Source organism: Myxine glutinosa, chromosome 14 (assembly GCF_964187855.1).
Source record: "Myxine glutinosa chromosome 14, kmMyxGlut1.1, whole genome shotgun sequence".
NCBI lineage: Eukaryota > Metazoa > Chordata > Myxini > Myxiniformes > Myxinidae > Myxine > Myxine glutinosa.
Genome location: NC_136274.1, coordinates 75537213 through 75562945, shown reverse-complemented (window position 1 = coordinate 75562945; position 25733 = coordinate 75537213). Strand labels below are relative to the sequence as shown.

Below are 25733 nucleotides of genomic sequence, written 5' to 3'. Positions count from 1 at the left end.
AAAGGGGACCATGGTGCCAGAAAAATGGGACCAAGGTGCCAGAAAAAGGCCAACCCCCGCCTTACGGGGAAAATGGCCTCTAAAGGTGGGGGTTTTTTTTTTTCTTACTAAGAGCAAGGGGACGTGGGAGTGCGGCCTATGATAAACGTTTGCAGAAAGATTAGAATATCAGCACTAGGTTTGCTATCGGTGATTGCCCGTGAAATTGCCGGCTTTATGAACACCTACGACTGAACCCGTCAGGGTTTTCATCCGTTTTTGGTTTTGTGGCGCAGAAAATTTTGTGGCTGCGATGGTATTTTTGTTTTTTTTTTCTTTAAAATTGGAAATCCTGGTTTAAGCCATTTCGATTTGTAAATGACAAGCTGGAGCTGTGCAACATGTACGTTTTCACCACTTACTTTATAATAACAGACCTACCTACAAGGAACGTTGTTTATCCTAGAAGAATAATTATGGTTGGGCAGTGGATGATTGGTGTTGGGAATCCCTGGTATTGGGCGAGCGGCTAGGGTGCCGGCTTAGGATCCTAGGATCCTGGGTTCGAATCCCGGTCGATCGCTGAATTAACGCCAGGGGGGTTGACTCAGCCTGTCATCCTTCCGAGGTCGGCAAATTGAGTACCAGTTCACTGGTAATTCCCTGTTTGTCGTTAAGGGCGGCAAAAAGGGTTGGCGTCAGGAAGGGCATCCGGCCGTAAAACATTGCTTCAAAAAGGGGACCGAAAAACAACAACAACCACGGTTCCCGAAAAAGGCCAACCCCCGCTTTGCGGGGGAAAATGGCCTCTAAAGGTGGTTATTATAGTGGATGATTGGCAGGGGTCGGATGATCCGTTTGAAACCCCCAACCCCATGTTGTTTAGCCTGAAAATGTAAGTCGTCCCAAAATGCTTGGAAACGCTGGAGAGCAACGTCTAGATTGCTGGATGACAGCATTCGCCATGTAATGAGGACAAATATGCTGGGGAATGTTGGGAACTGGATTGGGACATGCACAACCCGGTGCATATTTTTTATTTTTTTTTGTATACTGAATCGAGGCTCGTGAAAGAGCTAACATTTATTTCACAAACGAATCAACCAGACAAACAAAATATATAAAAAGAGGGAGCGGAAGACAAGATGGGGAGAGAAGGGGAAGCACACAACCACAACATTTGAGAGCAGGGAGAAGTGTGGGAGGGAGAGGGCTTGGGGGGAGGAGGCGTGGGGGGGGAAATGGAATAAGTAGTATGACATGTTTCACCACCCAAAATGTATCGTCAAGGCCCGAGTTATGTTGACGGGCCTTCAAGCATTTGATAAACGGTAGCGAAGCAATGTTTGTTTGGCACGTCCTGGTGTTGAAGGAATTTCAAACAAATTGATGAAGCCAACATGGAAAGGTTTTCAAGTGGCCCTTTGATTTTTGTCGTCGGTGTGCAGATGGGGTTCAGCGAACATGGATTTATACCTGTCGAGTTGCACTCACCGGAGTCTGGAAGGTTTAATACCGAGAGCACCTCTGGCTTTTCCTCCACAAACATCTCAGACTCATTTTAATCTGAAATTTTGAGCCCAAAGGGGATCGGATGGGGGCGAGGAAGGGGGGAATCGTGAGTAAAAACTCATTGCCTCGGTGGGGAATACGGCAAATGCTGCACGTGGAAGGAATGTTTGGAAATATGGAGCAATGGAAATGGAGTTGAGAGGCCGGATGGAAGGTTTTTTTGGGGTAAGACTGTTGAAGGAGAAGAGATGTTGCTTTATAGCCTCGCGGATACGGGTGATATTCTATAAGTCTGACTGGACGGGGATCAAAGAAACATTCGAATGTGGAGGTGCTGGTTTTTAGTTTAAATTTTCCACTCTCCCTGCACATATAACCTTCGTGGAATGCAAGGAAGGACTCTTTGATGGCGGCGCTACTTCAACACTGTAGTCGTGAGAATAGTCTGGTCGTAAACTTTGCGGGCAGTTACTTTGCAAAGCAATGACTGGTTTTAAAAATGGAAGAAGAGCAGAAGAGGACCTTCGCTCCAGTGGTAAAAGCACACTAGTAAATGCCCTCATCGGTTCAATGATGACGTCTGTTAATGAGGTGAAACATATTTTATTGCAAGTCATTTCAAAGTTGACTTTGGGTTTGAGAGCTCGTTCCTTGTTTCACCTGCTACTATGAGCGGGACCGCATAGTGTGGCCTTTGTGGTGTTAGGCCCATACACTGATAGGCCCATACACCGACAGACCCATACACCGACAGACCCACACACTGATAGGCCCACACACCGATAGCCCCTTCCACCGACAGACCCACACTCCACGCCGTTAGCCATTCCGATGTGTTTTTAATACACCTCGTTTCGTTCACCTTTGCAGTTGAAGGAAGTGTGTGGAACCAGCATGTTTGCTTATTTATTTGTTTTGGCCAAAGCTTCATATCTGCTCTTGGCTGTTCGTTTTTCGTGTGAGTGAAATTCCATTCACATTGACGTGTATAAATGTTTGACATGAGGTGTTCCTGTGCTTGTGTGTTCGATTTGATGTCCGACCCCTGCATCACACCCTCGGTCCTTGTGTCGTGCTGCGTGCTTCACTTGATTGCTCCTCACGCCACGTTAATCATGATTCTTTGGCTGATGTTGCTAACATGTGATACTCATGCGTCCTGTCTGCCCATGCGTGTCTGTTTTAGTCGAGTCTCTGCAGAGGTACCCATTTCTCGTGATGGAAAGCCTCACTGCTGATCCCCACCCCGCGGAGCTCATTCTCTACCTGCCCATCCCCAGCTGGCAGAATTTGCCGTGTAACTAACCACTGGATTGCATACTCGAATCTCATGATATTGTTCACTTTGCGGCTTCATTCTGCCACGCCACGTAGCAGTAGACCCCATGCCAACCATGCTCTTATCACCACCCACCTCAACTCTTCCACCACCACCTCAACCCCTCCAGCACCACCTCAACCCCTCCATCACCATCTCAACCCCTCCAGCACCACCTCAACCCCTCCACCACCACTTCAACCCCTCCACCACCACCTCAACCCCTCCACCACCACCTCAACCCCTCCACCACCACTTCAACCCCTCCACCACCACCTCAACCCCTCCACCACCACTTCAACCCCTCCACCACCACCTCAACCCCTCCACCACCCACCTCAACCCCTCCACCACCCACCTCAACCCCTCCACCACCACCCCACCAGCCCACGCATATTTGCTGCTTCGCATGACTTGGCGAGCGGTGCCTCGTCACGCCTTCACGCAAAAGTTTCCCCCAAGCAAGCTTGCATGTGTTTGACCATGAACTTTGAACCTTCCTCCTATTCACCTTGACAATTTACTATGGCTGCAGCATATTACCGTAGCACTCGTTTTCGTTTCCACTTGCGCCTCATGAATGTAAAAAGCACTTTCCCCTCCTGGGGTTTCCTCGGTTTTTGCACCGGGAGCCCACCTCCGTGAAAGGCTCTTTTGAGAATTTTAAAATGAGGTGAACACAAAACGAGGCCATTTCGGTGAATGGGAAAGGCCGTTTCCAGGGTGGAAGTTGAATTGTAGCAACGTCTTTGATTTGTTATTCCATTATTGGTGAATGAACGTACGTCATAGCGGTTAAAAACAAACAAACAAACAAACAAACAAACACAACGTTCCTGGTGTTGTCCGCTCTTCAGAATACAGAAATCCCATTTGTACAATGCATGAGAGATCCCCTCCGCAGCGCATGAACCCAGAGTGTCTTGGCATGTCGATGTCGGGCATGGACTGTATTTAATAATATGTACAAATGGGATTTTTCAGGTTTTGTTTTTTCTTTTACAATCCCATACTTTGCATCAAACTTGTACACCTTCGGTAAAACTTTCGTGTTGTTCATCAAACGTTATCGTTTTCGTAATCCAATTGGACGTTGTTTTGAGAGACTGCTTCAACCTCACCGGCCCCTTTTATTACCTGTGGCTCTTTTCAAGCTGCGTTTAGATATCGCTTCCTGCACGGCTGCTCTTTGTGCCTGTAATGGCGGCTCGTTTGACACTTTTTCACACTACCTGTACAGCCGACGCAATCCAGTCCCTCGGAAGTACCCTCGTCGAGGGAGCGGCACGGGGATCGATGGCCAGGGCCGACGACAACAAGCCGACCGGGCCTCGCAGAGGGAGTGAGGCTAGCATCACGAGCCAGGTCTCAGGTGTCGCCGACAGCCTCACTGCCAGCAACATGAAAAACAGTAAGAGACTACATTACAATCACCTGGTTATTGTTTACTTAAGTTCCCCTCTGCATGCTCATTGCTGACCTACTTGGAGTTCACCAATGATCCCCTAGGCAGGTTGTCCGCTTGCCTTACCTGCTCTGTTGCTACAAGTGGTGCCGGTTTGTATATATACTTCACTGTCGACTCCCAAATACCATATGAACCACTTGGGATCGGAACCAAATTTCACAAACAATAATATTTGAGGGTAACCTTTCAAATTGCATCATGCAGCCTGGTGTTGGCTTAGCGGTTAGGGTGCCGGCTTGGGACCCCCAGGGTCCTGGGTTCGAATCCCGGTCGATCGCTGAATTAACGCCAGGGGGGTTGACTCAGCCTGTCATCCCTCCGAGGTCGGCAAATTGAGTACCTGTTCACTGGTAATTCCCTGTGTGTCGCAAAAGGCGACCAACAGGGTTGGCGGCAGAAAGGGCATCCGGCCATAAGACATTGCTCCAAAAAGGGGACCACGGTGCCTGAAAAAGGCCAACCCCCGCTCTGCGGGGAAAAATGGCCTCGAAAGGTGGTTCTTTCAAATTGCATCATGAGTTGCAGTCTGGGTAACCTTTCAAATTGCATCATGAGTTGCAGTCTGGGTAACCTTTCAAATTGCATCATGAGTTGCAGTCTGGGTAACCTTTCAAATTGCATCATGAGTTGCAGTCTGGGTAACCTTTCAAATTGCATCATGAGTTGCAGTCTGGGTAACCTTTCAAATTGCATCATGAGTTGCAGTCTGGGTAACCTTTCAAATTGCATCATGAGTTGCAGTCTGGGTAACCTTTCAAATTGCATCATGAGTTGCAGTCTGGGTAACCTTTCAAATTGCATCATGAGTTGCAGTCTGGGTAACCTTTCAAATTGCATCATGAGTTGCAGTCTGGGTAACCTTTCAAATTGCATCGTGAGTTGCAGTCTGGGTAACCTTTCAAATTGCATCGTGAGTTGCAGTCTGGGTAACCTTTCAAATTGCATCGTGAGTTGCAGTCTGGGTAACCTTTCAAATTGCATCGTGAGTTGCAGTCTGGGTAACCTTTCAAATTGCATCGTGAGTTGCAGTCTGGGTAACCTTTCAAATTGCATCGTGAGTTGCAGTCTGGGTAACCTTTCAAATTGCATCGTGAGTTGCAGTCTGGGTAACCTTTCAAATTGCATCGTGAGTTGCAGTCTGGGTAACCTTTCAAATTGCATCGTGAGTTGCAGTCTGGGTAACCTTTCAAATTGCATCGTGAGTTGCAGTCTGGGTAACCTTTCAAATTGCATCGTGAGTTGCAGTCTGGGTAACCTTTCAAATTGCATCGTGAGTTGCAGTCTGGGTAACCTTTCAAATTGCATCGTGAGTTGCAGTCTGGGTAACCTTTCAAATTGCATCGTGAGTTGCAGTCTGGGTAACCTTTCAAATTGCATCGTGAGTTGCAGTCTGGGTAACCTTTCAAATTGCATCGTGAGTTGCAGTCTGGGTAACCTTTCAAATTGCATCGTGAGTTGCAGTCTGGGTAACCTTTCAAATTGCATCGTGAGTTGCAGTCTGGGTAACCTTTCAAATTGCATCGTGAGTTGCAGTCTGGGTAACCTTTCAAATTGCATCGTGAGTTGCAGTCTGGGTAACCTTTCAAATTGCATCGTGAGTTGCAGTCTGGGTAACCTTTCAAATTGCATCGTGAGTTGCAGTCTGGGTAACCTTTCAAATTGCATCGTGAGTTGCAGTCTGGGTAACCTTTCAAATCGCATCGTGAGTTGCAGTCTGGGTAACCTTTCAAATCGCATCGTGAGTTGCAGTCTGGGTAACCTTTCAAATCGCATCGTGAGTTGCAGTCTGGGTAACCTTTCAAATCGCATCGTGAGTTGCAGTCTGGGTAACCTTTCAAATCGCATCGTGAGTTGCAGTCTGGGTAACCTTTCAAATCGCATCGTGAGTTGCAGTCTGGGTAACCTTTCAAATCGCATCGTGAGTTGCAGTCTGGGTAACCTTTCAAATCGCATCGTGAGTTGCAGTCTGGGTAACCTTTCAAATCGCATCGTGAGTTGCAGTCTGGGTAACCTTTCAAATCGCATCGTGAGTTGCAGTCTGGGTAACCTTTCAAATCGCATCGTGAGTTGCAGTCTGGGTAACCTTTCAAATCGCATCGTGAGTTGCAGTCTGGGTAACCTTTCAAATCGCATCGTGAGTTGCAGTCTGGGTAACCTTTCAAATCGCATCGTGAGTTGCAGTCTGGGTAACCTTTCAAATCGCATCGTGAGTTGCAGTCTGGGTAACCTTTCAAATCGCATCGTGAGTTGCAGTCTGGGTAACCTTTCAAATCGCATCGTGAGTTGCAGTCTGGGTAACCTTTCAAATCGCATCGTGAGTTGCAGTCTGGGTAACCTTTCAAATTGCATCGTGAGTTGCAGTCTGGGTAACCTTTCAAATCGCATCGTGAGTTGCAGTCTGGGTAACCTTTCAAATCGCATCGTGAGTTGCAGTCTGGGTAACCTTTCAAATCGCATCGTGAGTTGCAGTCTGGGTAACCTTTCAAATCGCATCGTGAGTTGCAGTCTGGGTAACCTTTCAAATTGCATCGTGAGTTGCAGTCTGGGTAACCTTTCAAATTGCATCGTGAGTTGCAGTCTGGGTAACCTTTCAAATTGCATCGTGAGTTGCAGTCTGGGTAACCTTTCAAATCGCATCGTGAGTTGCAGTCTGGGTAACCTTTCAAATCGCATCGTGAGTTGCAGTCTGGGTAACCTTTCAAATCGCATCGTGAGTTGCAGTCTGGGTAACCTTTCAAATCGCATCGTGAGTTGCAGTCTGGGTAACCTTTCAAATCGCATCGTGAGTTGCAGTCTGGGTAACCTTTCAAATTGCATCGTGAGTTGCAGTCTGGGTAACCTTTCAAATTGCATCGTGAGTTGCAGTCTGGGTAACCTTTCAAATTGCATCGTGAGTTGCAGTCTGGGTAACCTTTCAAATTGCATCGTGAGTTGCAGTCTGGGTAACCTTTCAAATTGCATCGTGAGTTACAGTCTGGGTAACCTTTCAAATTGCATCGTGAGTTACAGTCTGGGTAACCTTTCAAATTGCATCATGAGTTGCAGTCTGGGTAACCTTTCAAATTGCATCATGAGTTGCAGTCTGGGTAACCTTTCAAATTGCATCATGAGTTGCAGTCTGGGTAACCTTTCAAATTGCATCATGAGTTGCAGTCTGGGTAACCTTTCAAATTGCATCATGAGTTGCAGTCTGGGTAACCTTTCAAATTGCATCATGAGTTGCAGTCTGGGTAACCTTTCAAATTGCATCATGAGTTGCAGTCTGGGTAACCTTTCAAATTGCATCATGAGTTGCAGTCTGGGTAACCTTTCAAATTGCATCATGAGTTGCAGTCTGGGTAACCTTTCAAATTGCATCATGAGTTGCAGTCTGGGTAACCTTTCAAATTGCATCATGAGTTGCAGTCTGGGTAACCTTTCAAATTGCATCATGAGTTGCAGTCTGGGTAACCTTTCAAATTGCATCATGAGTTGCAGTCTGGGTAACCTTTCAAATTGCATCATGAGTTGCAGTCTGGGTAACCTTTCAAATTGCATCATGAGTTGCAGTCTGGGTAACCTTTCAAATTGCATCATGAGTTGCAGTCTGGGTAACCTTTCAAATTGCATCGTGAGTTGCAGTCTGGGTAACCTTTCAAATTGCATCGTGAGTTGCAGTCTGGGTAACCTTTCAAATTGCATCGTGAGTTGCAGTCTGGGTAACCTTTCAAATTGCATCGTGAGTTGCAGTCTGGGTAACCTTTCAAATTGCATCGTGAGTTGCAGTCTGGGTAACCTTTCAAATTGCATCGTGAGTTGCAGTCTGGGTAACCTTTCAAATTGCATCGTGAGTTGCAGTCTGGGTAACCTATCAAATTGCATCGTGAGTTGCAGTCTGGGTAACCTTTCAAATTGCATCGTGAGTTGCAGTCTGGGTAACCTATCAAATTGCATCGTGAGTTGCAGTCTGGGTAACCTATGAAATTGCATCGTGAGTTGCAGTCTGGGTAACCTATGAAATTGCATCATGAGTTGCAGTCTGGGTAACCTATGAAATTGCATCATGAGTTGCAGTCTGGGTAACCTATGAAATTGCATCATGAGTTGCAGTCTGGGTAACCTATGAAATTGCATCATGAGTTGCAGTCTGGGTAACCTATGAAATTGCATCATGAGTTGCAGTCTGGGTAACCTATGAAATTGCATCATGAGTTGCAGTCTGGGTAACCTATGAAATTGCATCATGAGTTGCAGTCTGCGTAACCTATGAAATTGCATCGTGAGTTGCAGTCTGCGTAACCTATGAAATTGCATCGTGAGTTGCAGTCTGCGTAACCTATGAAATTGCATCGTGAGTTGCAGTCTGCGTAACCTATGAAATTGCATCGTGAGTTGCAGTCTGGGTAACCTATCAAATTGCATCGTGAGTTGCAGTCTGGGTAACCTATCAAATTGCATCGTGAGTTGCAGTCTGGGTAACCTATCAAATTGCATCGTGAGTTGCAGTCTGGGTAACCTATCAAATTGCATCGTGAGTTGCAGTCTGGGTAACCTATCAAATTGCATCGTGAGTTGCAGTCTGGGTAACCTATCAAATTGCATCGTGAGTTGCAGTCTGGGTAACCTATCAAATTGCATCGTGAGTTGCAGTCTGGGTAACCTATCAAATTGCATCGTGAGTTGCAGTCTGGGTAACCTATCAAATTGCATCGTGAGTTGCAGTCTGGGTAACCTATCAAATTGCATCGTGAGTTGCAGTCTGGGTAACCTATCAAATTGCATCGTGAGTTGCAGTCTGGGTAACCTATCAAATTGCATCGTGAGTTGCAGTCTGGGTAACCTTTCAAATTGCATCGTGAGTTGCAGTCTGGGTAACCTATCAAATTGCATCGTGAGTTGCAGTCTGGGTAACCTTTCAAATTGCATCGTGAGTTGCAGTCTGGGTAACCTTTCAAATTGCATCGTGAGTTGCAGTCTGGGTAACCTTTCAAATTGCATCGTGAGTTGCAGTCTGGGTAACCTTTCAAATTGCATCATGAGTTGCAGTCTGGGTAACCTATCAAATTGCATCGTGAGTTGCAGTCTGGGTAACCTATGAAATTGCATCTTGAGTTGCAGTCTGGGTAACCTATCAAATTGCATCGTGAGTTGCAGTCTGGGTAACCTATCAAATTGCATCGTGAGTTGCAGTCTGGGTAACCTATCAAATTGCATCGTGAGTTGCAGTCTGGGTAACCTATCAAATTGCATCGTGAGTTGCAGTCTGGGTAACCTTTCAAATTGCATCGTGAGTTGCAGTCTGGGTAACCTTTCAAATTGCATCGTGAGTTGCAGTCTGGGTAACCTTTCAAATTGCATCGTGAGTTGCAGTCTGGGTAACCTTTCAAATTGCATCGTGAGTTGCAGTCTGGGTAACCTTTCAAATTGCATCATGAGTTGCAGTCTGGGTAACCTTTCAAATTGCATCGTGAGTTGCAGTCTGGGTAACCTTTCAAATTGCATCATGAGTTGCAGTCTGGGTAACCTTTCAAATTGCATCATGAGTTGCAGTCTGGGTAACCTTTCAAATTGCATCATGAGTTGCAGTCTGGGTAACCTTTCAAATTGCATCATGAGTTGCAGTCTGGGTAACCTTTCAAATTGCATCATGAGTTGCAGTCTGGGTAACCTTTCAAATTGCATCATGAGTTGCAGTCTGGGTAACCTTTCAAATTGCATCGTGAGTTGCAGTCTGGGTAACCTTTCAAATTGCATCGTGAGTTGCAGTCTGGGTAACCTTTCAAATTGCATCGTGAGTTGCAGTCTGGGTAACCTTTCAAATTGCATCGTGAGTTGCAGTCTGGGTAACCTTTCAAATTGCATCGTGAGTTGCAGTCTGGGTAACCTTTCAAATTGCATCGTGAGTTGCAGTCTGGGTAACCTTTCAAATTGCATCGTGAGTTGCAGTCTGGGTAACCTTTCAAATTGCATCGTGAGTTGCAGTCTGGGTAACCTTTCAAATTGCATCGTGAGTTGCAGTCTGGGTAACCTATCAAATTGCATCGTGAGTTGCAGTCTGGGTAACCTATCAAATTGCATCGTGAGTTGCAGTCTGGGTAACCTTTCAAATTGCATCGTGAGTTGCAGTCTGGGTAACCTATCAAATTGCATCGTGAGTTGCAGTCTGGGTAACCTATCAAATTGCATCGTGAGTTGCAGTCTGGGTAACCTATCAAATTGCATCGTGAGTTGCAGTCTGGGTAACCTATCAAATTGCATCGTGAGTTGCAGTCTGGGTAACCTTTCAAATTGCATCGTGAGTTGCAGTCTGGGTAACCTATCAAATTGCATCGTGAGTTGCAGTCTGGGTAACCTATCAAATTGCATCGTGAGTTGCAGTCTGGGTAACCTATCAAATTGCATCGTGAGTTGCAGTCTGGGTAACCTATCAAATTGCATCATGAGTTGCAGTCTGGGTAACCTATCAAATTGCATCGTGAGTTGCAGTCTGGGTAACCTATCAAATTGCATCATGAGTTGCAGTCTGGGTAACCTATCAAATTGCATCATGAGTTGCAGTCTGGGTAACCTATCAAATTGCATCATGAGTTGCAGTCTGGGTAACCTATCAAATTGCATCATGAGTTGCAGTCTGGGTAACCTATCAAATTGCATCGTGAGTTGCAGTCTGGGTAACCTATCAAATTGCATCATGAGTTGCAGTCTGGGTAACCTATCAAATTGCATCATGAGTTGCAGTCTGGGTAACCTATCAAATTGCATCGTGAGTTGCAGTCTGGGTAACCTATCAAATTGCATCATGAGTTGCAGTCTGGGTAACCTATCAAATTGCATCATGAGTTGCAGTCTGGGTAACCTATCAAATTGCATCATGAGTTGCAGTCTGGGTAACCTATCAAATTGCATCGTGAGTTGCAGTCCCAGGAAGTGTTTTATTCTCCATAGACCAATATTATATTGAGTCTCATAACATTCTAAATGTCTCAGACTTGATTTATCAGCTTGAAATATCATTAGAACCTAAATTAACTTTGCAATTAAATGAGCAACATTCAATAAGTGCCGATTGTACAAATTTAAATTGCCTTTTTCTTTTTGACATGTTTCAACATCTTTTCATCACAGACTATCATCATGAGCACACTCATTGAACTTGGTGATTGAAAGTAAACACGTCAAATCAAACAGTTCTGTGTTCTGACTGTTTTTGGTCCTCTCTCCCAATAGTGAAGAATCACTGAGGTTTTTTTTTTTTAACTCTCTTACCCGGATTCAGATCTTCACAGAAATCGAATTGATTCGTCCTTGTCAGACACCCAAATTGCCCACCAAGTTTTGTCTGAATCCGTCTATACCTTTTTGAGATATCCTGCTATATAGAATTTTTGGTCCCATCTCTCAACGGTGACAAATCACTTAAAAACTTCGAGTATCCGGATCCAGTTTTCAGTTTTGACAATTTAACTAAGAATGTGAGAGCAACAGGTCCTGTACTTTTTTCACTACGGTACCAAAGGAAAAGCGGAACAAAAGAGTTGAGGCATGTAATAAACCTGGATTCGTGGAGTTTAACCATGGGGGAGTTACTGGAAGAACACTGCATCCTGGAGAAACTGGGGAGGATTGGAGGGTTGAGAGAGCAGAGGGAGCTGGACCAGAGAAAGGGAGATTTAAAAAAAATAATTTAAACTCCAGAGGCCACCAACCTGTCTGCTCTATAAGAGTAATAATTCACCAAATGTCCGTCTGTCTGTTCGAAGGTACAGCAAAAACGGCTGAACCGATCACAACGATATTTTGGGTGGGTATTCCTGGGACCCCGTGGAGTGCAATAGGCCATATTGTTTTTCCAATTTTTCCAAGTTTTCACAAACACGATGGAATAATATTTACCGATATGAACAGTGATGTGGCTTTTGTTGAAATTCCACAAATACTGTTTATTCTATGTACCAGGAGAGAGTAGATCGACTCCTGACGAACTCTTCCTATATAAACGTGCGGCTCCTAAGTAACATGGCAGCGTGTGCAAAGCGACTGAGAAACAGGTGTAGCGGCTGCTTCCGTGTTACAGATTCGGCGCGCACTTTTCACACATAAACGTGCGACTGAGAAAGACGTGTAGCGGCCGCTTCCGTTTTGCAGAATTCAATCTTTTTTCAAAATGGGCGCCATGTACTGTTTAGATTTTGATGATTTGTGTGTGATATGATTCAACGGATGTTTATATGAATCGTTTAAAATATTTAAAAACCTTCAACTTCTGATATTTTACCTTTTCATTTGGGCCTCCCAATTGAAGCCCCGCCCATAGGGCGGGTACCGTTGCTAGTAAGAGTAATACGTCGTCTACTTTTGCCTCAAACAGGGAGATGTGAATAATATTGAGAGCTTTAGTTTAGAGAGTCCAAATCCATCCAATACTTTTTGACATGCCTATCGTGCTGCATATCATATTGGCCCTAATCACTCAATGGTGAAGAATTGCTGGAAAAAAAAATTGGATCCGGATCTTAACCAAAATCTAATCAATTCGTCCTTGTCACACACCCAACATGTCCACCAAATTTACTGATGATATCATCTTTATCACTCTGTATACCCCATAGGGAGTTGATGACATATGCCAAGTTTCAATTTTTTCCGTTGAGCAGTTTTGGAGAAAATGATGTCCAAAGTATTTCCTTTATACAATATTTAATACAATTTAATACAAAGCTGCCATAGCATGTGACCTATGACATCAGAGTTGTCAAAAAATGATCTCCATGAGGAGTCCCTCCTATGTTTAAAGTTTTGCATCGATCAGACGTGAGGTCGCAGAGAAAACCTTTTTAAAGTGAAAATATATAGATGCGCGTGCGCGCACACACACACACACACACACACACACAAACACACGGCGTTGCACCCAACCTGTCCACCAAGTTTCATCTTAACCCGTCTGTAAATTTTTGAGACAGTCTGCTCACAGACAAAGAAACAGACTGAGGTGAAAACATAACCTCCGCCCAGCTTCAGAGAGAGAGGAAGAGGTAACAATAACAACTAACAAGCCTTGGTGTACATCCATTTTAGTTTATACCGAAGGCCTCTCCGTATCCAAATCGCAGCTTTGACCCAAACTCAAACATTTGTTACAAGTTCTTAATAGGTTGCAGGTGGGACGTTCCACTATTCCTTCAATTACAGTAAGTGCCTGTTTTCTTTAGGAACATTTCATGGCCCCGCACACCTTTTCTGTGCTGCACACCTCCTCGTGATGTCATGCATTTACAACATGGAAATGCTTGTGTGCACATCCTCTCACATCGTGTTATCTGTAATGCAAGCCTCAAGCAACTGTATTATTGTTTGAAAGACAAGGATGATACTATCTGTCTAATTTTACTATAAATAGCAACGGTACCCGCCCTTCGGGTGGGGCTTCAATTGGGAGGCCCAAATGAAAATGCAAAATATCAGAAATTGAAGGTTTTATTTTATTTTAAACAATTCATATAAACATCCGTTAAATCATATCACATGCAAATCATCAAAATCTAAACAGTATTTGTAGAATTTCAATAAAAGCCACATCACTGTTCATATCGGTAAATATTATTCGATAGTGTTTGGAAAAACTTTAAAACTTTAAAACTAAAAACTTTAAAAAAAAACCTTTAAAAATAAAAATAAAAAATAAAATAAAATAAATATTAAAAAAAATCCCTGGTGTTGGGCTAGCGGCTAGGGTGCCGGCTTAGGATCCTAGGATCCTGCGGTTCGAATCCCGGTCAATCGCTGAATTAACGCCAGGGGGGTTGACTCAGCCTGTCATCCTTCCGAGGTCGGCAAATTGAGTACCAGTTCACTGGTAATTCCCTGCTTGTCGTTAAAGGCGGCAAAAAGGGTTGGCGTCAGGAAGGGCATCTGGCCGTAAAACATTGCTTCAAAAAGGGGACCGAAAAACAACAACAACCACAGTTCCCGAAAAAGGCCAACCCCCGCTTGCGGGGAAAAATGGCCTCTAAAGGTGTTTTTTTTTAATTTATTTTTATTTTTTAAGTGTTTGGAAAAACCTGGTGTTGGGCTAGCGGCTAGGGTGCCGGCTTAGGATCCTAGGATCCTGGGTTCGAATCCCGGTCGATCGCTGAATTAACGCCAGGGGGGTTGACTCAGCTTGTCATCCTTCTGAGGTCGGCTAATTGAGTACCAGTTCACTGGTAATTCCCTGTTTGTCGTTAAAGGCGGTAAAAAGGGTTGGCGTCAGGAAGGGCATCCGGCCGTAAAACATTGCTTCAAAAAGGGGACCAAAAAACAACAACAACCATGGTTCCCGAAAAAGGCCAACCCCCGCTTTGCGGGGAAAAATGGCCTCTAAAGGTGGTTATTTTTTATTTATTTATAGTGTTTGGAAAAACTGGAAAATTGGAAAAATTGGAAATTGGGAAAATTGGAAAATTGAAAAAAAATTGGAAAAACAATGAAGCCTATTTTACTCCAGGGGGTCCCAGGATTACCCACCCAAAATTTCGTTGCGATCGGTTCATCCGTTTTTGCGGTACCTGGGAACGGACGGACTGACAGACAAACTGACAGACATTTGGTGAATTATAGTAAGATTATGAGGGAATTAATAGAAAATGAACATAACAACACAGTATATGGGATTTTCACTCGTGATACTTCCATCTTTGAGGCAAATGGGAATGCTAAAACAGGGCAACAAAAATGTGTTGAACAACTTTTGATTCATGGACAGGCCCATCCTTGTTTATGTCGGCCGGAGCATGAGCTTGCATTAGTCGGTCACTTAGTTTGTGAAAGGGACAGGTGTTGAATGCATCCGAGGACATCGAAGGTTGTAACCACCACATTTTTGCGTTTTTGTTCCCCTCAGTCACAGCCAAATGGTGGGGGAGCAAGCGACTGGATTTTGCACTATACTTCCCAGATGCGCTCTTGGCGTTCCCCACGGGGGCACTTCCGCACCTGTTCCATGCCAGCTACTGGGAGTCCAAGGATGTCGCTGCCTTCATTCTCCGACAGGTGAATGGGAATTTTTCAAGAAATCAACAACCAGGAGCCTACTTAAGATTTTATTGTTGCGCTGCATTAGAGGTGTATTTTAAAAAGGTACAAGTAAAAAGACCGTTCCCATGTTACGGACCAGTTCATGCAGCCAGTTTTTGGGTTGCCTCAAAACCGAACCTCTACCTGCAGATACTCCAGCATGAGAACATCGATGTGATGGAACATGATGGGCGAGAGATCGCTGCGTTCAGCCCAGGACAGGCCCGTGAAAAATGGCTTCGCCGCAGAACGCAAGTGAAGCTTCGGGTGAGGATTGCCTTTCCCGCTCACCTTTGAGGTTAATGACCATGCATTTGCAGTTATGAAAAACAGAGGTGTTTGTGCAAGATTAACACCGTCGTGTTAGGTTCTAAGACTTGGCTGTTGCTTTATCCATTCCTGAAGGGATGACAGAGGCTATTGTAATGAGTCTGTATGTTAGTTAGTGAGTGAGTGAGTGTGTGTGAGTCCACACGCAGATCAACTGTAATACAGGTAGTCCATTGTGTACAACAAAACAACAACAGGCATTTTAAGGCCATTTTCCCTGCTAGAGCGGGGGTTAGCCTTGCGGTCCCCATGACAATCTTCTCCATTTTGCCCTATTTTCTGCATTTCTCCTTGTTAACCCCCTTGCCCGCATTTCTTCTTCCACCATCTTTAGCCAAGTCTTTCTCGGTCTTCCCCGTCCTCTACTTCCTTCGACATTCATTTCCATCACTCTTCTCAACCAGTCACTTTCATCCTTCCTCAACACATGTCCAAACCATCTCAAACTGTTCCTCTTCACAGCATCAATCACAGGCTCTATTCCCATCATCTTTCGCAATTCATCATTTGTCTTCCTCTCTCTCAACGATACTCCGCACATCCACCGAACCATTCGCATTTCCACCCTTCCCAGCCTTCGTTGCTGCTCTACGTTCATTACCCATGTCTCGCTCCCATAAATCATAACACTTCTCACACATGCAGTATACACCTTTCCCTTCAGCTTCAACGACACTCCCCTCCTCGTCAGCACGCTCCTCGTCAGGTAGTGCATTGTGTGATCAAACGTAATCTACGATTATATACCTTGTTGTCCATGCAGTTCTTTCCAGATTTTTTTTTGGAATAAAGAAACTGGACAAAAGCTGTCTAATTCTGCGGAGCAACTGCGGTCACAACACATTGTATTTTGAGATACCGTTCGCAGCTATTTCCAGTGCAAGTCAGATCAACGGTCCGACTAGTGCATGTGGGCGGATTTGAGCACAGGTTGAAAATTTAACCATAACGTTTTTACATCTAATTACCTCCACCACCGAAGGTGGAAGTTGGTTATGTTTTTACCCCTACCTGTCTGTCTTTTTGTGAGCAGGATATCTCAAAACGTTATGGATTTATTCCGACGGAACTTGGTGGACAGATTGGGTGTGCAACAAGGACGAATTGATTCGATTTTAGTGAAGATTCGGATCCGGATACTAGAATTTTTAAATTTTATAGTGATTCTTCACCATCGAGATATGGGGGCAAAAATATACATATATAGCATGATATTTCAAAAAGTTGTGGATGAGTTTTGACAAAAATAGATAGATGAGTTGGATAAGTGACAAGAAGAAGCCAATTCGATTTTTGCTCAAGTCTGGATGCCGATCCGGCCTATCGGTGGGATTTAAAACGTAAACTGTACAGCCTAGCGGATGTATGCTCTCTACTGACTGGCGTTCTTTTTTTATGTTGGAGGCTCCAGACATGGACTATATAGCCCTCATGGAGGCCAGGCCTTAAATAGAAGAGATGAAAAGTGTATGATGAAAAGTGTCTGGTGTTTGTTTGCGAGAAAGAGAGGTTAAAGTTAGCCTGTTAGTTAAAGTTTGAGTGAGACAGAAAGTAAGACCAGCCATCCTGAGTGTTATATGGTTCCGGCACTACTTTAACGCTCCTAAGTCCGAACGGTAGTACCACCCTGAGCAGTTGCTATCTACAACCTACTACCTAAAACTAGTTTAACTATAACATTTATTTTATATGTTGAATGAGGAATATGTCCAAGTAAGCCGCACCTGTTTTTGAGGGTGTTTGTCCACACACACAGTGGTCTCCTGTAATCCATATCGTTCATTCTAAGGCGTTCAAATAATTACATCACCTGCACCCAGCTTTGTACAGCAATAGAATGCGGTTATGAATTGTACATTTAAAATGTACTTCCTGAATCATAAATGTGTTTAATTTGTCGGTAGGTCGCACTCAGTGGCTTGTTGTGCAAAAGGGGTCTGGACGTGTACCCCCCGACGAGGCCCTGAATGATTACATTTGTCAGTTTATACTGGTTTTTTTGGTAATGCACATAACAGTGTCATATTTTGAAGGAAAAGGTAATGATGTGATGTTCTCTGTCTGGCCTCGTTTTTGTGTACAATTCCCGTTTTCTTCTGTACTCTCTTCAATTTTGACTTGACTTCTCCGTCACTTTTACTTTCCTCTCGTGTCTGTGTATTTGCTTACAAAATCTCTCATTTTGTGTCAGTAACAAACCTTGGAAAGCGAAGCAGTCAAATCTATCTGCTTAATTGGTAGTTATCACAAACAACTTGTCATTGGGAGCGTCGGCACAGATAGATTACCTCTGTTCAAGCTTTTCAGAATAAGTATAATTAATAATGCCAACGTGGACTTTCATTTTTTTTTTTAACTCCAATCATAACACCGTCAGTGTCACATAGTGACAGTTTAATGTCAGATCGGGAGTCGAACCCAGGCTCGACAGCTCGAGGTGCGTACACTCCCTCTGCACCACCCTTTGGAAACATGCAGTGCAATAGTAACCCTAAAAACCTAAGTTTGGTGATAGTTATTCCTGAGAAATGTTACTTTTGCTAAGCGAACTGTTGCTACGAGCAAATGTTATCCATTGTTATCAAGGAGCATGTGAACATTACCCCTTAAAACATGCCCATTTGTTAACACGGAACACTGTCCATTGACGTCTTTCAGTTATTCTTTTTGATTTTGACACATCCTGCACACATGCAGTTGTCAGACGTTGTCCCAGCCGAATGCATGAAAGTTTAATCTCGACCCTGGAGGACCAATAATAAGTTCTGGATATGATAAGGTTTGATGTTTAAGCTTTCTAGTGTTTTATTATGAATACCGTCGTGTATACAGGTATTTGTATTTTTTTCCACCGAAGAAGTCTTTTGTTGCATCGCCAAGCCGATGTTGAACATGACATTGTCGAATCTTCAACTATTTGTCTTGTCCATGTGACCGATACGCCACACGCAATAGTCCCAGATACACATGTCCAGCCACTGTATTGGAAATATCATTTCATCTTTTCTTTATCTTTTATTTTTATTATCTTATATTTTATTTTTATTATTATTATTATTTATTTATTTTTTATATTATTTTTATTATTGTTATTTTTTTTTTTTAAATAATTTTTATCTTTATCTTTTTTTATCTCTACCCCCGTTAATTCACTCCAGATCCACTTTTTTGAAATTCTGACTTCTTTCCTGGAAGTCCTAGCAATGTCCCTGTGTTTTATACCTCTCCCACCCCCCACTCCCCCATCCCCCTTCTCGTGCCTCTTCCCCCCAAGCCCTCTCCCTCCCACAGATCTCCTGATGTCCCTACTCTCAAATGTTGTACTTGGGTGCTTCCCTCTCTCTCTCCCCCCATCTTGTCTCCCACTCCCTTTATCTTATGTTTTATGTGTCATTTTGTGTTTTTGTGATTAATCTTAGCTCTTACACGAGCCTCGATCTTGTATACAAAAAAATAAAATAAAAACAATCTCTAATCTGTCCGAGGTAGACTTGAGTTTTCAAAACACACCGTCCTGCTGTGACTGTTTGACGTTGCTTTCAGAACGTTACTGCCAACCACCGTGCAAGTGACTCGGTTGTGGTGGAGGACTGTGAACAGGTGGTTACGGGACGGTTCATGTATGGACCTTTGGACATGGTCACCCTCGCTGGAGAGAAGGTAGGCTAAGCGCACTTTAACTAAAACAGGGCCCCACTGTAGCAGTTAAATGATGTTTACAATGTAATATAGGGTCATGAGATCCAACTGAATTGAACCAATACCATGTGACTCCACACTTTGTGCCCAGGTTGACATACATATTATGACAAAGCCTCCTGCCGGGGAGTGGGTGTACTTTGGAACTGAAGTTACGAACAGCAGTGGGCGCCTCACCTTTATTATCCCATATGAGCACCGCCTTGTCATTGGCATGTACCCAGTCAAAATGGTCATAAGGTAAGCTCAGGCTGCAAGGACACAGCAACATGTTTTCCAGTGTAAGGCTCCCACTGGGAGTTGCTGTTGGAGTACAACGTCTTCATAACTCTGAGGCCTATTTTGCCAATCCTTTGCAGAGGGGACCACACTTACGCTGACAGCTCTCTGGCCGTGCTACCTCGAGGCACAGAGTGCGTTGTTTTCAGTATTGATGGCTCTTTTGCTGCCAGCGTTTCAATCATGGGAAGTGATCCAAAGGTCCGTGCTGGTGCTGTGGATGTTGTGAGGTGAGGCATGGTGTACAGGTAACCTTTCATCTACGTCTTACTTTGTCCAAACTCTTTGTTTTTTCTCAATTTTATTCTTTTAACTCTTCTCCATTCTTTCCTTTCTTCCTTTACCACTTCCTTTTCTTATGAGGCCGCATCCCTCACTTTTAATTTCCTCCATCCCTTCTACGATTGTACCCTTTTCCTTTACCCTTCCTCTCACTTTTCTTCCTGTCTTCTTCCTTCACTTAACCTCTTGTCTTCCTCCATTAGAATTTTGTGACTCGTAACTTTTCGCAAAACCTTATTTTTCCCAACGAAGGTTTGAATCCTTCACTATCCACTGTCTTTGACTTTGTCATTCCACCCCACCGCACCTTTTCAGCAAGCTTTTGCCACACTTGATACTTCCTTTTCAACCCATAAAGTTCCCTCTTTAATTCCTATTTTCGGTTCTTTCCTCAGTATCACTAACCTTTTTATTGTTGTCTTTTCATTCTCTCATATACAGGCACTGGCAAGATTTAGGCTACCTGATAGTGTACGTGACGGGTCGTCCGGACATGCAAAAGCAGCGTGTCGTCGCATGGCTGGCCCAACACAACTTCCCTCATGGCATTGTTTCCTTTTGCGATGGTCTTGTGCACGACCCCCTACGTCATAAGGCCTGCTTCCTGCGCTCTCTCACACATGATGTACGACACTTGGTTCCTCTTGCAATTCCAGTTCAGGATGGTGAAAATAATCTTGATGGGCTCATTGTGATCATCTCACTTTATGCAGTTGTTGTGAGCTCATCTCACTTTATGCGATCATTCCTCACAATTTGTCCACCCTCATTTCCAAAATACTTTCTTGCAGAAGCACCTTCGCATCCATGCTGCGTATGGTTCAAGCAAAGACATTGCTGTATACGGCGCGCTCGGGCTTCCTCCGAACCATATCTACATCGTAGGCCGACCCAGCCGCAAATACCAGCAGCAGTGCCAGGTTAGAGCATATACAGCAACAACAGGCATTTTGAGGCCATTTTCCCTGCTAGAGCGGGAGTTAGCCAGGTTAGAGCATATGTCATTCGCATTTGTGCTTCACGACAAAGTAATACTTTTAGCTCTTACACGAGCCTCGATCTTGTATACAAAAAAGAAATAAATAAATACAGTCTTTCCAATTCCAATGCTGTCCTTTGCTGTGTTCATCATCCTCCCCTTTCACATGCTCTTCATCCTCCTCCTAATTCTCCATTCCTCTTATCTTCCCAACTATACCTCCTCCTTCATTTCTCTCCCCACAACGTTTGTCCACCACCCCTTCTTCACTGCGTTCCTTTTTTTGCCCTCTCTATGATTCCTCACAATTTGTACGTGACGGGTCCCCTCTGCAATTGCCATTTAATTGCTGTAATTTTTGCATTTTTCGCTTTTCCATGGCAGTTTATCTCGGAAGGCTATGCTTCTCATCTTGCTCACCTTGAATGCCACCAACGCGCTCGCCCGGCCAAAAGGAACGCACGCATGATATTGCGCAAAGGCAGCTTCGGCTTGCCTGGTTGCTCTGATGCGCTTCGCAAGCGCACCCACCTCCGCCGAGCGGTATCCGTGCAACAAACGGCGAGCGCCAACGCATCTCCCGTCACCATGGGAGCGGGCGGCGGCGTTGGGGCGGCGTTCACGGGCCGTCGCCTGCCAGATCGCACCCAGAGCCAAAGCGATGGCGATGTCGAGCGAGTCGGTCGAAGCCTGAGCTTCGCGTCGAGTTCGTCATACTGGGGTGGAAAACCGAGCGGTTCTGGAAACAGGACTCGGTATGAGAGTGTAGTTTGAGGAGTGGACTCGAGCCTGCTTGAACAGAACATTGTGAATTGTGTTGATGTGGCAAAACGTCACTGCTCATTTGATCCACTCCGATGCCCTGAATCACCCAAATTCCCAACCCTCCATCCTTCCGCCTCCTAGTCTCCCATCCCCTCTTTTCAAAACTACTGCTAAGTTTTGTGGCGTCCAAGGACAGGGACAACGTTGCTTTGAAGTATGTTACTGAAAGCTCCTGACTCATTTTCATTATTATATTCCCCCATTTCCTTGCCCTTGGGATTTATCAAAAATCCCTGTGATTCGCACAATGTTTTGTTTTCACTCGTTGTGTAGCTTTGGCGTGAGCTTCAAGGATGATGAATGCATATCACACACTGTAACTTGACAATTGGCACCCTGGCGTAGTTGTTTCTTGGGTGTTTTATTTAAAAAAAAAATTTTTTGAAGAAGAAAAATGCCAGAGGAATTGCAAGTGGAACTCCAGTTCGATCTCGAATCGAGGTCTGCTTGGTGATTGGCAAGGCTAAGATCGTGGAGTCGTGCCGCCATCATCGCTCGTATTGTCATGGCAAATTCCATCCATGTTTCGTCTTTCAGGAAGCACTTTGATCTGCCCTGTGACCAAACCCATCGTCGGCACGTCGACCCCTACCCGTGGTGCCCCAGTGACGGTGTGCCCTCTGTGGCACTGAATGTTTGCACACATCACTCAGACCTCTCTTCCGTTATCGGCCCTCTATCCTTAATCCCTTTTTATTGCCACTCCCGTATTTATTAATTTTTTTTTTAATTTTTTTTACTGCCAGCAATGGAGTTGTTGACCTACTCCTGAAACGGAACAAAAGCGTTGCAGAGAGGTATGCCAATGATGAACAATCGCTCTTCAACCCTACTCAGTGCAATAGGGATCTCCACACAGGCCATAGCCCAGCTCGGGGGTGAGCACCAGCCGTTACCGGGCACGCATCGTATGAGCCAAGGGTGAAGGCCTGATCAGGCCCTGGGTATTTTTGATCTTCTCTGATCTCAGTTATTCCTTTTTAAATGTTCCGCACTATTGTGCCATTTTTTTTATCACGGTTGTGATTGTTGTTGTTATTATTATTATTTTCATCTTTATTATTATTATTATTATTATTATTATTATTAGTGAGAAGGTGGCACATTATTACCATGGTGTTGCATGCACGTGTTTGCTGCTTGTCTCGCTCCTGTGGTTGGAGGTATATTTTGGACAGCACTTCTGTTATCCTCAGCTCCTGCGGCATTTCCTGCCATACTGTGGTCACAACATTGACTGGGTGTGAGTGCTGGGGCAAGGGAATATAGTTCTCCAGGATTAGTGGGTTAGGAGGGAAGGTTCTGGGATTGTCGTGGAGCTGGCCAAAGCAACTGAAATCCTTGATGGGAGAGCGGTATGTGGTTGAGGTTGGGAGTTCGGGGTGCTACCTTTTGTTGAGGTTGGGAGTTCAAGATGAGGTATCTCGTTTGGTGTGTGGAGCAATACTTCTGGTGGTACACCTGCTTGACACGAGGTTTTAATTTCCTCCATCAGACTAAGCGCACATGTCATTATGTACAAACTCTTTATTTATTGGATGCGGAGAAAAATAAATGTGAACAGCGTGAACTGTGCCGAATTTCTTTGCCTTGTTAATATTGTGTGAACTCCCCTGCAATCTTATCATTTATTGGGATTCAACCTGGAAACGGGGCATTATAAGGCCATAATTTGTTACCATGAATGTTTTATGCCGCCTTTACTCCACTCTTGCTTCCTTTGTTCTCTCATTCTTCTCATCTTCTTCACCTGTTTCAGGACATAGGTATTCTTCCAACAATTCTCTCCTGGTTAAACACCCAAATTGCAAGCTTTCCACACACCTCCACTCCTTTGTTCCTATTTTGGTCCGCCGTCCCTCAGAAGGGCTTCCAGCAGGCAATGGTGGTTCGTGTGAAGCCTGTGGCTGCATCATTTGCTGGGAGTGCGGCTGTGCCGCTGATGCAATGCCCTCTGTTACCAGTCAGCTGCTACTCATTTTGCCGATCTTCTTAGGATGACAGGCTGAGTCAACACACCTGGTGTTCCTTCAACGGCATGACAGGGGCTCGAACTCAGGAGCCAGCCACCTTAGTTACCATTAAGACAACACCAGGCTGCAGCAGGAAGTCCAATACCATCTCATGTCATCCCACATTCATACCGACGATCTTTTATATCCCCATTAACCCTACATATCCCAACCCTCTACGTCTCCGGTTACCTCCGCTCTTCTCTCTTCATTCCCTTGTTTGTTGCATCTCCAGCCCTATACGTTGCCTTTTTGCCCTATACGTTGCCTTTTTGCCCTATACGTTGCCTTTTTGCCCTATACGTTGCCTTTTTGCCCTATACGTTGCCTTTTTGCCACATACATTGCCTTTTTGCCCTATACGTTGCCTCTTTGCCCTATACATTGCCTCTTTGCCCTATACGTTGCCTTTTTGCCCTATATGTTGCCTCTTTGCCCTATACGTTGCCTCTTTGCCCTATACGTTGCCTCTTTGCCCTATACGTTGCCTCTTTGCCCTATACGTTGCCTCTTTTCCCTATACGTTGCCTCTTTGCCCGATACGTTGCCTCTTTGCCCTATACGTTGCCTCTTTGCCCTATACGTTGCCTCTTTGCCCTATACGTTGCCTTTTTGCCCTATACGTTGCCTTTTTGCCTTATACGATGCCTTTTTTCCCGATACGTTGCCTTTTTGCCCTATACGTTGCTTTTTTGCCCTATACGTTGCTTTTTTGCCCTATACGTCTCCTCGCTCTTCCATGAGCCGAGATTTTTTATTTACAAACAACAAAAAGGCCATCTCGCTCCATCATACGATCCGCTGTTCTTCAGACCTGTAATTCACTCCATTCTCTGCGTTCTACACATTTTCATCTCCTAGATGTGACTTTCACACAATTCATAACTGATGGTGATCATGTTTATTGAAACGTATTCCCCCTCCATTCCCCCAACCCCCAGCTTTGGGGCACTTCCTGTTCGTATTCGCTCTGCTCCTCCTGCTTTTATTTCTGAAACCTCTTCAATGGCCTATCTTTTTATTCAGGCTTTTGACTGGTCTACCTCCTTCCTCAGCTTCACCTCTTGTCTTTAACTGTTTTATTCATTTTCTCATCGAAATTATATTTCTCTTGCTTCAGTAGTTTATTTGTAATGTTTTTATGCCTCTGCCCCCGAAGTCGCCAGAGGCATTATGTTTTCGGGTTATCCATCCAGCCGTAAGGGCTAAACCTCGTTTTTCTCAGCAACCACATGGCTGATTAGGACAAAACTTTCAGGGTAGGAGTGACACCCATGCAGAATGTTTTTCTATGATAATTGTGACGTCATAGGTCACGTGGTATGGCAGCCATCTTAGATTAAACGCAAATAATGAAAAAAATATTTCACGGAAACCGTTGAATGGAAAAATTTGAAACTTGGCACATTGTCAAGTACTCCCAATGGGCAACAAAAGCATGATGATATCATAGGTGAGGTGGTATACCAGCCAAAAATGTTTTAATCGAATTCCTAAAAATCTGAAATTGCATGCACATGATCTATGACCCATTTGTATTGAAATATTAAATTTATGACATCATAGGTCACATGGTTTGGCAGCCATATTGGATTGAAGGGAAATATTAAATAATTATATCTCTTAAACCCCTCACCCTATCGATGCGAAATTTTACAAATATCATCTAACAGCACTGTTGCATATCGTTTGAAAATGATGATGTCGTCGGTCATGGGGTTTGGCAGCCATCATGGATAGAAAAACGAACCTTATCCGATCAACACAAAACTTCACAAATATGCTCCCCGACACATACATATGCAGAATGTACATTTTTAAAGGTCATATGGCACGTGGTATGGCAGCCATGTTAGCTTGCAAGCCAATATTTAAAAAAATCCCTTCTCTGAAACCGCTTCTCTGATCTATGTGAAACCTGTCATAGCTGGTGAAAATGTGATAATTGAAAACAGCTGAAGGGATTTTAATCAAACTTGTTTATTTTTAGGACAGTGAACAAGGGCATCTACCCAT

The 25733-nt window shown here is 44.3% G+C and overlaps 1 protein-coding gene across 4 annotated transcripts in view; it reads left to right on the top strand.

The window, feature by feature from the left end:
- The window catches only part of LOC137418698 (membrane-associated phosphatidylinositol transfer protein 2), a 202616-nt gene extending 179341 nt beyond the window's left edge, over positions 1–23275 (top strand). For all 4 annotated transcript variants that reach the window (XM_068104800.2, XM_068104799.2, XM_078768279.1 and 1 more), the window contains 9 exons: positions 4050–4220; positions 15139–15287; positions 15462–15578; positions 19185–19301; positions 19432–19580; positions 19700–19849; positions 20343–20526; positions 20693–20821; positions 21265–23275. In XM_068104800.2, coding sequence (XP_067960901.1) covers positions 4050–4220; positions 15139–15287; positions 15462–15578; positions 19185–19301; positions 19432–19580; positions 19700–19849; positions 20343–20526; positions 20693–20821; positions 21265–21654 — 1556 coding nt within the window. In that variant the 3' untranslated portion in view covers positions 21655–23275. The remainder of the gene's footprint in view (positions 1–4049; positions 4221–15138; positions 15288–15461; positions 15579–19184; positions 19302–19431; positions 19581–19699; positions 19850–20342; positions 20527–20692; positions 20822–21264) is intronic.
- The last annotated feature ends 2458 nt before the right edge of the window (positions 23276–25733 follow it).